At 41.1% G+C, this 12,479-nt stretch overlaps 1 protein-coding gene across 3 annotated transcripts in view; it reads right to left on the bottom strand.

Moving 5' to 3' along the window:
• tmem131l (transmembrane 131 like) overlaps positions 1-12,479 on the bottom strand; it is a 25,751-nt gene continuing 13,272 nt past the window's right edge. For 2 of the 3 annotated variants that reach the window (XM_023958195.2, XM_023958198.2), the window contains exons 8-34: positions 11,563-11,640; positions 10,739-10,880; positions 10,471-10,532; positions 10,269-10,374; positions 10,069-10,171; positions 9,831-9,975; positions 9,499-9,669; positions 9,349-9,415; positions 9,125-9,248; positions 8,966-9,035; positions 8,775-8,884; positions 8,619-8,688; positions 8,381-8,520; positions 6,871-7,013; positions 6,600-6,789; positions 6,332-6,517; positions 6,088-6,237; positions 5,478-6,000; positions 5,259-5,368; positions 4,999-5,162; positions 3,987-4,193; positions 3,753-3,828; positions 3,459-3,565; positions 3,238-3,370; positions 3,044-3,096; positions 1,390-1,523; positions 1-572 (exon numbers count right to left, since the gene is read on the bottom strand). In XM_023958195.2, the coding sequence (XP_023813963.1) occupies positions 255-572; positions 1,390-1,523; positions 3,044-3,096; positions 3,238-3,370; positions 3,459-3,565; positions 3,753-3,828; positions 3,987-4,193; positions 4,999-5,162; positions 5,259-5,368; positions 5,478-6,000; positions 6,088-6,237; positions 6,332-6,517; positions 6,600-6,789; positions 6,871-7,013; positions 8,381-8,520; positions 8,619-8,688; positions 8,775-8,884; positions 8,966-9,035; positions 9,125-9,248; positions 9,349-9,415; positions 9,499-9,669; positions 9,831-9,975; positions 10,069-10,171; positions 10,269-10,374; positions 10,471-10,532; positions 10,739-10,880; positions 11,563-11,640 (3,882 nt within the window). In that variant the 3' untranslated portion in view covers positions 1-254. The remainder of the gene's footprint in view (positions 573-1,389; positions 1,524-3,043; positions 3,097-3,237; positions 3,371-3,458; positions 3,566-3,752; positions 3,829-3,986; positions 4,194-4,998; positions 5,163-5,258; positions 5,369-5,477; positions 6,001-6,087; positions 6,238-6,331; positions 6,518-6,599; positions 6,790-6,870; positions 7,014-8,380; positions 8,521-8,618; positions 8,689-8,774; positions 8,885-8,965; positions 9,036-9,124; positions 9,249-9,348; positions 9,416-9,498; positions 9,670-9,830; positions 9,976-10,068; positions 10,172-10,268; positions 10,375-10,470; positions 10,533-10,738; positions 10,881-11,562; positions 11,641-12,479) is intronic. The other variant, XM_023958207.2, reaches the window with a different exon arrangement.

Raw genomic sequence — 12,479 nt, forward strand, 5'->3', positions numbered from 1 at the left:
TTTTGTAATGTCATTTAGAAGCAAACCAGGTCCTTTTTCTTTATTTTCCATGATCAAAACTGCAAAACATCTAGAAAAATATACAACAAATGTTTGACCTCTCACAACATTTAACGTTTGAAAATTGGAACATAAAAGAAATTTTCACATTTTCCCCATCACTGATAAAAGAACATTCATTTTTATTTCCTTTCTTTGTCAAGGATTCACGTGTTTGCAGTTACTGTTAAGGTATGCGTTCTTAGTTCTCTTTCCTAAACATCTCCGCAGTAGCCGGAGTCATTGGAGAGCTGCGAGTTGGAGCTGCGGTTGGAGGAAGAGTTCCAGATGTCCAGGTTCATGTGGGGGCCGAACGGGTTGAAGCCGGGGTACTGGATTGGACCATAAGGAGCCCCGGGCCCCCGGCTGAAGGGAGAGTGCGGTGGTGTGATGGGTGTGGCTGGGAACACAGGGGACATTGGTCCTGGTCGATCGGGCTGGAAGTGGCGTTGGTACGGCTCGCTCTGAGGGGTCCAGATGGACCCGAACAGGCTTGACATGGGTGACAGGCTGCGGGTCGCTGGGAAGAACGGCTGAGGAAAATAACATTGATGAGAGCAAATCCACACAATAGGCTCTTTGCTGAAAGTATTTTCAATGATTAGGAATTACTGATTTTCTGGCATTAAATCGCAATATTTCAAAGTCCTTGAAATATTTTACAACTGGGATGACAGTTTTTTTATGCTGTCAAAATTAACTCAATCTTAACTTGGAATTGCCTTATTGGTCAAACGTTCAACTACGATGCTTGTTGGGTCAGAAAATGTGAAAAAAATAAAAATAAAAATCAAGGACCATGTAGTTTTTAGAAATGAGAATACAGTCTTTTTTTCATGCCAAATGTTTAATTTCACAGCATTTCTGATTAAAATGGGAAAAAGATAAAAAAAATATTTTTAAATAAAATACAAAAATAACACTCTTTTGAATTTGCAAATGGATTTTCCAGATTTAAATTTAAAAGCTGGTCATAGATATAAGTGTTTTCCAGGATTGACTGTTCATTTACCTACACTTACAAAAAAGAAGAAGAAAAAAAAGACAAATAAAAGAAATTGTAATTGCAGAAGCAGAATCCATTGAGATGTTTAGTAAACTGGAATCAATTATGTAAATTAGCATAATTGCTATAATCTGTCACATTTAAATCTATCACTGTGCAGATAGATGTTCATGAATGTGCACTGTCCCCATTAAATAGATCATAAAAGACCGGGGATATGGTTTAAGTGAAATATATTTGGATTTTAGTCAGTGCAGTGCCTTTTAATGAGTTAACAATGCTCTATTTTTATACGCTTGAATTTAGCAGGTGACTGTGAGGAGTCAGATGTTGCAAAAGGTTACCTTGCTGCCCACACAGGCCGCAGAGTTCCAGGTTGTGGGCGGTTTCCGAGGTTGCTCCTCATTCCAGCTGGGCTGATTACCTCGAATGTCGCGGCTCTCTTGGTGAGGAAAACAACCGGAAAAGCCTCCGTTGTCTAAAATAAAAACAAAAGGAAACAAACCTGATAATCTTATGCCTCATTGAGTTCTTGTTTTTAAAATCCAATGGTAGAAAAGACACATGAATTATTATTGTATAGACCGAGTAAACTGAGCAGAACGGACAGAAACGTGAATCTGAATTTGTGTACCGGTAGCAACAAATGTGACACGAGACGATTTTCTGTGATCATAGTTGACCCAAAGCCTCATTTGACTTATGATTCTGCAAGCTGTTCCATTCAAATAAGTGATAGGTCTGTCCTAATCATCACAGAAACATTTCAACTGTGAGCGAAAGAATGTAGAAAAAACAATCCAGGAATCACACGGTATGATTTTATGTGGTGAGTTTATGTGCACAAAGGTGCAGAAAAGAAATATTTAGTCTAAAACAAAAGGTCACCTCAATATTTATACCTTAAATTTATAATGTAACTCTAATTGTCAATGGCAGAAATCAAACGTTTTCTGTAGGTTTTCACTAGTTTTTCTTTTTCACACTGTAGCTGCTAATTTGGCCCTGCTCTCTTCAGGTCATTGAACGTTCTCATGTATTTGTACCCCACCAGGGGAGATCTTGCACACAGACCCAGGTGGAGGGAGATTGTCTGTGATCTTGTATTTCTTTCATTTTCTAATAATTGCTCCATCAGTTGATCTCTTCTCATCAAGCGGCTTGTTTATTGTTCATCTCAGTCTTGATCAGGTGAACAAGCTTGTCCCTGGTGTCCCGAGATAGCTCTTCGTCTACTTTTGTTCATTCTGTCTCTCACATCTGAAGTGGGTCTATGATGAACATTATAGACTTTTTTTTTTGCACAATTGGTGAATGAAAAACACAATTTTGCCCCCCTGTAAGCAATGACCTGGACTGCCAGAGGGGCTGCATTAGAAATAGTTAGTTCTTCTAAAGCTCAACCATCAACATAGATGTTTACATCATTCAACAGTAAAGAGTCCCGGTAAACCTCGGGTCAATATACCGGTAAACTAAAGATAAACAAACAAATATATAGACACAGAAAATGAGATCTTTTTCTCATCTGTCCATCCTAAATCCTGCCTCAATATTTTTCAACATAGAATAAAAGTGGCAGATGACAAAGTTAATCTAAACTGAAAACAGAATTATAGAAAGGATTTTGTCATGTCCAAATGAAGTCTTATGATCCAGAAAAAAGGGTTTTATTTCATCTGTGCTACCTCAAATTAACCAAAGAAGAAAAAAAGGGAAAGACTTACAATTTAAAAAGTTTTTAAAAAATGGATAAATAAATCCCAAATCTAAAGTCCAAAGCAACTCAGTGTTTCATTAACCGAACCCACACAATCTAAGTATTACTAAAATTGTAAATATTGAAAAGGTCTCCAAAAAAGATTTTATAAAACCGAGTCTGAGAATATTTGCTTATTAAGGTGAAAACATTTTATCTATATATATATTTTTTAATCAAAAATAGATCAAACACAATGTTTTACACAAACATATCAGGCAACCAAAGAAATCGTGTACCTGTGTAGTTGGGGGGATTGTTGCCATTCCTGTTTGCACTGCTCCATGTAAACCTGTAGAAATAAAACAGTTTAGCAACAGAAGAAAAACATCTTAAGATCTATGACATTTACACCGCAACACATTTGTCCCACTCCTCTTTATTCCAAGCACCAGGAGCTGACTTAGATAAACATGGATTGTTTTGCTCGTACCCATTATAGGACCCAGAGGCTGCAGGCTGAGCGATGTAAGGCAGAGCTTCAGTGGTGTTGTATCTGAACTCGTTGGTTAGAGGGATGGATAACGCTGAAAAAGGCTCTCCAGGTGGGTACTGACCGCTTTGTTCTGGAAGAGAACATAAACTCCATCAACGCAACAGAGAAAAGACAAAAATTGTGTGTGTTTACACAAAACTTCACGCTGCTGTCTTTACCCATGTTTTTGTCCATTCCAGCAGCAACAGCAGCAAAACTTGGCATGAAGCTGGGAGCTGGAGTCTCTGGGCTTTGGCACGCGTCGTTATGGTATAGGCTGTTCATGCTGGGGACATCGAAGGCAAAGACCAGCAAGATCCACCATCAACTTAGCAAATTTAAGTCTGTGTGTGTGTGTGTGTGTGTCATTTTAAAAGAGTGGGCATGGCTTTCTTCCTATGGGCTGAGATTCTGCAGGGATTTGTAACATAGATGCACAACGATCTAATCAAGCTTTATTTAGCTGCTAATACCTTAAAGTCTTGTAGTTTGCGTTCACCGTCTGGTAGTCTCTTTCTTGAGAGTAGCTATTGTACTGCATAGAGTCTCCTGAAAGAGCAAAAAGAGATCATCTAAACAGACCAAACTGCAACAATTGATGGTGATTTTATTTTAGAATTTGGACAAAAACCCAATAATTGATTACTTCAAAAATGTATTATAACACAGAATATCTCATGAACAAAAAAGCATGTGGTGCCTCGTACGTTTTCTGGATGAGGTAGAGCAGGTTTGTCCTCGTGCACTGTGCTCCTTGTCTCCTTCTATGCTGCTGGCGCTGCTCCAGCTGCCCCAGCTCCCTCTGCTGGTCCTGGAACTGCCTGTGGAGCTGCCCGAGTCCGAACCCGACTCGCAGACGCCGTCGGCACGCCGCTGAGCTTGGCACTTTCTGTGAGTGCGAGCAGGACACACACCTGTTGGAAATCAAAGGGCGTCATTGTGGTTAAAGCCATAAGTTCCATCAGGTGGATCAGGTTTCAGCGAAATGTCCTCCTTTTTGGATTTAAAGCCAGAGACTAACAGATGGCATCATATGTGGAAGTCGTCAAACCTCATGGTGACAGAAGTAAATCTAAGTTAATTTTATCCATTTACAAAAAAAATCATTTCTAATTTAAATCCTGAAATTAGTTACAAACTTTGATATAAAACATATTTCACAGCCAAAGTAGCTTGATAAATTAGACATTGTGCTGTGTGGGGCTGGATATGGCCGTCCAAGTACTGACCCGATTCCATTTTGATTCACAAGTTACACAACTCAGATTAGGATCCAACACAACTTGATTAGATTTCTATTTATTTTTGGGAGAATTCCACTCAAAACCAATAAAGTTGAGCTAACAAAAACAGAAGCAATGATTTAAAAGGAACAAAAGTGGAACTGTCATTAATACATTTAGAAATTCCCACAATGAAAGGAGATTTTACCCTGAAAAAGAAAAAAAGCACCAACGAACCACTACTGCTTTTTATGGGGTTAATAAGTTGGTTTTAATAACCCACTTTCAAGGCTGTGAATAAATAGGAATACATTTTGTGCTCTTTTAATAACACCAAATACTCCTACAATTTTTCATTTTATCATCACTTTACTGCAGTTAAAATCTTTGTTTCTATAAAGTACTTTGAAGTTTAATAAATAAAGCTGAGGGGATGCCAAGCTCCGTTTAGTGAGAACTTCTGGCAGTTGCTGGAACATAGAAGGTGGATACGTACCATTCTGTTTGTGGAAGTTCTCTGAATTCAGTCCTGGTTTCAGGTCGTCTGCTTTGAAGCTGCACCGGTTCCTGCTGCGGGTTCCACAGACACCGTGGTCGCCTGTTTTCCACTCTGTCTCTTTGTCTCTCTCTGATGTTAGCAGCCCATTGAGCTCAGGGGCGCTGCAGAGACAAACAGAAATTCACAGTATTTGTTGAAATTTTATTTAGACAGCTTTTTTATTTGAACTGAACCCATATCAGGAAGCAATACAACACCTGGAAGCATTTTCGGTTTTTCTGCGACTCTTCTTTGATTTATTTCCTGTTGTCGGGAACATCTCTGTACCTTGTCCCTTCTTTTTCTGGCCTTTGCTTTCTTCTATTACCTAAAACCAAAAAAGGGAGTTGGGAATATTTGTCTGTAATTACAGAGTTTGAGGGACCTTCAAACAGAGAAAAACACATGGAGGAATAGATCCAGCAGCGTTTCCTTACCTCTGGCTCAGAATTGTCCCTTTTTTCAGAATCCATTTTTTGTGCATAGTGCTCTGTGCAGCTCCTGTCCAAAGGACTGTAAAACAGCAGAACGGGTCTGGATCCTGGATCCAGAGAGGCGTCTGTGGGGAACTCAGCAGGGATTTCCATGGGAAACATACCGGCTGCTGACACCATTTCCTCCATAGAGCTCTGGAGATCGTCTGCCTTATTGTCCAGCTCATCAATGAAAGCAGGGTTATTGTTGCAGGGGTCTGGAGTGAGAGGACTTTCAGGAGTCAGCTCTTCATGCTCTTCATCCACTGAGGCGGCTGCAGCGGTGGAGGTGCTGGACTTGTACTTGGAGTAATAGAGGGAGACTTTGTGTTTCTTTGGCTGCTGGGATGGAGAGACAGAGGAGCTCTTCTTGGAGGATTGTGGGCGAAGGGCAGGGGTGTTGGCTAACACTGGCGAGCCACGCCCCTTCCCCTTGTCAGATGTGTGACAAGTGTCCACATAAGTCTTGCAACTTCCCTTTGTTTTACTGCAGAATAAATAAATGACACGTTTCACACAATAAATATTTGCATGTGTGTGATGTTTCTGAACTTAATAGAGTAGCTGTACATACTTTACTCCGTTGGGTGTAACATTGTTGACGGAGCCGTTGTCCCGGGACAGGGCAGAGGTGTGGTTGCTCCTTAAGCTAGGTGTTGAGAACTCCGTGAGGATATACTGTGCCTGATAAAAAGCCATCAGACACACACCAAACAAGGAGAAGCTGCAAAAGAAAATAATTTTGAGATCATTTGACCCTATAAGTCATTGGAAAAATAAAAGTCTAGCTAATTTAAATAACACTGAGAGCTTCTAACCACGTGAATATGAGGGTGACCACCCAGAAGGTTTCCTCCCAGCTGGGGCCAGGCACCACCTGGGCACAGAGCGGCAGCATGTGGTGGGGGAGCGTCACATTGAGGGTGAAAGGAAAGGTGGTGCCGCGGGAGGTCACAAGGGTAAGGTCCCGAATGACCCAGGAGGAGGTGAAGTCTGGAGTAAACCTGAAAATCAACCAAACAGGAGCCGTCAGCTTCCAGGAAGTCAGGTGCTGAAACCGAGTGTATGGCGTGATGTTTGACATACGCTATAGTGATCTCAGAGGAGGTGTTCTGCTCAAGGCTGAAGGAAGGACACTGCAGCACCTCGAAGCCAAACCCCTGACACTTGTAACCATTAATGTTCATGGAAATGACGGTCAGAGGAAGCTGTCCTGCGTTCTCCACCTTGAAACTCTTTCTGATGGCAAAAAGGGGCTTGCTGCTGCTGCGCAGACCTGATGGAAGGATGCAATAACATAACTCATTCTGATGTTTTCCACAAAAAAGGAATCCTCAGGTTCAGACTAAAATCTCACCATCTCGACAATCCATCAGAGTTGACTGAGGAACATTGAAGCGTAAGGAGGCCGCTGGGCCGGGCAGCTTGCCTCCAACTCTCAGCAGCTCTTTGGCTCCGTGACCTTTCACTGTCACCATGTCAAAGACAGTCAGGTTGTTCCTGGAAGGCAAAGACACAAATCACTGCAACACACCTTGGTGTGTTTACCAATCAACCTGTAAAAGTCTGCAAGCTAAAGAGATAAATATTGAAAGCACTGTTTTCAAAAGAAAAAACAAAGAAAGTGTTGATATAAAAAAAAAAACTTAAGATCACATGCTCTCTTCCATTTTAGTTATAAACAGAGATGTGAGGGTTCCACTACAAGAATGCAACAGATTTCAAAACTAAATTTGATAGCAGTGCTAAAAATGACTCAGGGTAAAACCAACAGAGGCAGAAATCTTCATCTGTGAAAGAATGGAGTCAGAACTCTTTCAGATAAAGGATGGTCATGACTAAAGCTTGGTTGCATTGAGATTTTTATACGAAAGGGGCAAATGTAGATGCAGAATGTGCAGAAAGAAAGTCAAACATTTCACCTGTACAGTGACCTTCAGGTGACCTACACTGTTTCTCTTTCGGCTTTTCCCATCTGGGGTCGCCACAGCGAACGAGTCACATGGGAAATTTGGCAATGTTTTACGCCGGATGCCCTTCCTGACGCAACCCTCTCAAAGCAACCGGGCTTGGGACCAGCATAGAAGTAGAGAAGGGAACAGGGAGCAGCCCGGAGTTGAACCGGGGTTTCACGGATGGAAGGCACCGCAAACCAGCACGAGCTAAACCGGCTCTCAGGTGACCTACACTATGCATGCTAAACATATCTTCACTTTTATTTGAAAATATTTGCCTGTTTTGTTGAGACCACTACATTTTCAACTTTCACCCAGCGTATCATGAATTCATTTTGTGTCAATGAAACCAACTCAAATGGTTCAATAGACTCAATGTCTGTTTTTCACTTCAAGTCCAACATTATTGGACATCATCCAGCAAATTCAGTCCAATTGCACTTATTTCAAACACACTGTAACAAAGTGGGATTAATTATAATTTTGATATACAGTGTTCCCTCTATTATTGCAAAGCTTATGTACTAAAAATACCCGCAATATGTGAAATCCAAAATAATACATTATAGATGTTTTAAGGTTGTTTACCCACCCCCCACCCCCACACAGACTTTTTCACGTTTCTTTCTTAGTTCTAACCGTCATAGAAGACTAAGTGTAGTACTATAGAAAGATTTATGTAGATGTGGCAAACTGCGCACATTCTGTACAGGAAACACGGCACAAAGAAGGTTGACTGACAAGCTCAACAGCCAATCCGGACGCAGCAAATGGTGCGCTGTAGGAACAAAACAAAAAAACTAGCAAAAAAAAAAAAAAAAATTCCACGAAAGGTGAACAACGTTTTAGCTAGGAACCAGTGTATTTTTTAAAAGAAACTTATAAAATATATAACATAAAGATGAATGATACCTGATAACAAGAATAGTGGTGGTGGGTTTGTGTTCTGAGGGGGTGAAGACCACTGACACTTCCCTGACCTCCCACGGCTGCAGCAACAGACGAAGAACTCCCTCTGGTCTAATGTCTAATGCTCCTTCGTTCTCAATCGTCTTTGAAGAAAGACAGATTACATATGCTGGATTAGCGCTGAACCAAGCACAACAGAAGAATGACTAAATAGGTATTTGTTCAATAAAAACAGTTCTACCTTAGGGGGAGGCGCCAGCAGTAAAAATTCTGATGTACTGATGTTGACGTTGAGGGGATTTATTTCAAACCTGTTAGACAAAAACAAAGGAAACACTCAGACCAAACATTTAAACTTTAGAAGTTAGTTTTCTGTAATATCAACAAAATATTTTACCATTTGTTTAGTAGGTCCAAAGCTTCTAAAGGAGAAGGGTAGAGGGAGAGGATTCGAATCTCCACAGACACAACAGACGACGAGGGATTCTTCAGAGTTAATCCCTTTACCTGGAAAAATACATTCCTTACATATTATGCAAACATCTGTAACTACAAAATATATTCAGTTAGTTAGTAAAAGTTACCCACTTTGCTTTCATTGACCGCTGTGGCTCCAAAGTCTAGAGTAGAGGATGGTTCAACTGTGAGTCTAGGCCACCTAGAAAGACAAAAGTATCAATTTTAGCTATGATATCAACTCTGTGGGACGAAGCATGAAGCACATGTGTTCATGAGTCTGTGTTGCACCTGCACGAGGGTTTGTTTTCACAACTCTGCCACTGGGAGCACAGCTCAGAGGCCAGCTTGCTGTCCACCGCCCAGGATGAGGAGGAAAAGTCTGGGAGAAGAGAGCGCTGCCACTCCGAGTGACCTAAAGGACATTCAGTCGAAATAAAATTAAAAAACAAAATATCTCCAGAAATGAAGTTGCTGTTTTTAGCGATAAAAGAATTTGAGTTGATCAGTTTCACCTTTTTCAGATAATCTGAGAGGACAATGGTGTCCGCACTCTCCTTCAGCCTCAAACACCACTTCCCCCTGACGGCACACAGCCACTTTGGGTTTATTTCTCACATCTCCTCATGATCTCACTACTTTACACATTAGAGACAATAGTGTACCTTGGAAGAAGTAGTATGGAAGTAGAGAGGAATATGCAGCGTGGTGCCCAGGGTAGTATCCAGACTCAGGGTCAACATCTGGTTGATGGGCACGGCTGTGTTTAGCAGCTGGAGGGATAGAATATGCCAGCAGCCAGAGGGAACTCTCAGAGGCCTGCTGAAGTTCATCACCTGACAGACAGGGGGCGACAGAGACCATATGTTAAAATCTGCACCAAACATTCAACTAAAAATGGCTGAACAAGTATAGTAGGAATCCACATGCACAAAGTGAATTGGCTAAACAACATTTTCCAACATCTTCCATTCCCACAGGACACACCCAGGCCCACCTTCACTAAGCCCTGCAGCTTCTCTGAAAGGCTGGCATTCAACACAGTGAGCGGCACATGGAGAGGATTGGTGAACCATACGTCCACCTCGTTAGCATTTTTCTGTTTGACCTGAAAAAGACTGAACAGGTCCGCCACCCTCCATCTGCAGAAAGCACCAACAAACACTGTTAGCTAGCATTTTGTTGCGTTACAGGTCATCAGTCGAGCACAAATGAGGCCAACTTCCTCTACTTACCTGTGTGTAATATGTACTCCAGGGAAGTTGTAGGTTGTCCGATTTACCATTATTTTTAAACTGATATGATTTATGCATTTCTGTCCATGGCCTGACAAAGAACCTGGTGGAAAAAAAAACACAAACCAAAAGATTTACCTCTCAATAAATTGCTTTAGGAGTTAATGGAAAATGTACATGTACAATGAGAGTAAAAATACCTTTACATGAGAAAGCAGCTACTTCTGTGAAGTTTTTTGCCTCTGGTATGAGAAGAACTTGATTGATGTCCAGGTTGATCTCTACTTTTGACAGGACCTGCATGTCCTTGAAAGACAGAGAAAGAAAACATCTTTAAGAAACTGCAATCATTATGCATTCTAGCTCTGATGAACCTAAACAAAGGATAAAAATGATGCTCACCTTTATATAGAGCTTTTTTCCACCAGAATTTAACATATAAACTCCTACTTTAGCGTTCCCTTCTGAAAGGCAAAACAGATATATTCATAAAAAATGTATCAAGATTCATATGAAAACAAAAAGCATTTTGCGGTTTTGCAATATTTGCTTAATCACCAAATCAAATCTTTGCTCAAAGCTGGACTTTACACTTAACAGCAGTGACTTTGTAACTTCCTGCCACACTTGCTAATGGTCGCTTTTGGAACCAAAGGTCAGCCACACTCACCTAATGCAGAAGGAGCGACAAACATGAACAAAATGTGCTCAATGACGTAGGGCTTAAGCTTGTCCAGGTCAGCGGGCCGGTCGCCCCGAGCCGACAGATTAATCTGCATACTGAGGCGCTCCTCCTTGTGGAGGCACGACCCCTAAAGAAAGAAGAGAATAAAGACAAGAAACTAGAAGCATGAGGAGAGGATCAAGATGCTTGACCATAATAAAGATGAATTATGATCATAAAAAAGGATTTATTTGTACAGCGTTTTCTCGCGATGTCATGGTTCACCTTTTCATGCTCTCGCAATTTTTTTAGAGCGTTTTTCCCTAAACAGCGCACTGTGTTGTCTTGGTTGACATTTTCAATCAATTTCTGTGCCGTGAACCCTGTCCAGTGTCCAGCTAGTAAAATTTACGCACATCTTCCATTGCAAGCAGATCTTTGTTTTCATTCTATAATGCTGAACCTTTTTTACTACAAAGGTTTTAACTTTGATAGTTTAAACAAGACAAGTATAAAAATGTTCATGTCTGTCTGAGAAAAGTGTATGAAGTGTGTAGTTAAAACACTATACATAATGTAAAAATAAAAATGTTTTCTTTTTGAGTTTTCTTTACCACATGTTATTTTTAAAACGTAACTACCACTATGGCTGCATTGCTCTGATGACCATGGATTGTTACAAATATACATTCTATTGTTTTTGCTTTATCTGTATCTTTATGTAAAGGAATGCAAGGAAAATTCTCAATCTAAACGGGCACCCTTAATGTTAATAATATTATATATACAAATGCTGAAATGCTGACGATGCAGAACATAAGGAGAAGTACCTGAGGATTGTTCTGCAAACTCTTGGGTAAGCTGCACTCCAGGAGAAGACCCAGAATAGTGATGTTGGACGCATCTTCCTGTAGGACAATAAGCACCAACACAAGTTCAAACTGTAGATTTCTTTTTTCATTTACACTGTAATGAGTAAGACATAAAGAATCTTGCTGTTTGCAATTACCGTAATTTCCGGGTTATAGAGCGCACCCGATTACAAGCCGCACCCACCTAGTTTCACGTCTTAAACTTCTTTTTAACATACATAAGCTGCGTCAGTGTAAAGCCGCATGCATTAAGCAACATCGTCAGCCTGACAAAGCCTGTCCTGACTTTCAGACTGGGTGTAATTTTTATCTTGCGTCAGCTCATGTGTTCGAATACACCCACATCTGCCAAACAGCATGCACCTCACTTCTGTTCACAAGTTCCTCGGTTATGTTTTTTTTTTTTTTAAGTTTTTTTTTACTTATTGACAATTGAGGTATCATACATAAAATTACAAACAGTAACCATATAATCAACATTACATCCCTCAGTTATGATGAGGAAATTTACATCCGCGACACCCCATTTCCCATGAGTCTTAGGGGCTAAAGGCGGGTCCAACCCCCGGCTCGCCACACTGTTGTCAGTGTTTAAAGAATGAGCAAGGAGCAGCAGTGGATGGAGAGGAGAACGGGAGAGCTGCTCTCCTTCCACTTGTGTCGCGGCAGCATTATGGTAGTAACAGGGCTGGTTAAAAAAAAACACACCAGTAAAATAAAGCAGCGGCGACTGAAAAGCGCGCGCCTCAGCGCAGCGCGTGCGTCAGAAGTTTCCTTCCACAACAAACACTGTTGCTCCGCAGATGCTTATGCGCTCCGCACTCGCCGAGCGGGCTCCTTGTCTCCCCTTCCTATCCTCTCCGACACCCCTGGCC

The sequence above is a fragment of the Oryzias latipes genome, chromosome 1 (genome assembly GCF_053564925.1).
Source record: "Oryzias latipes strain Hd-rR chromosome 1, Olatipes_Hd-rR_3.1".
Taxonomy (NCBI): domain Eukaryota; kingdom Metazoa; phylum Chordata; class Actinopteri; order Beloniformes; family Adrianichthyidae; genus Oryzias; species Oryzias latipes.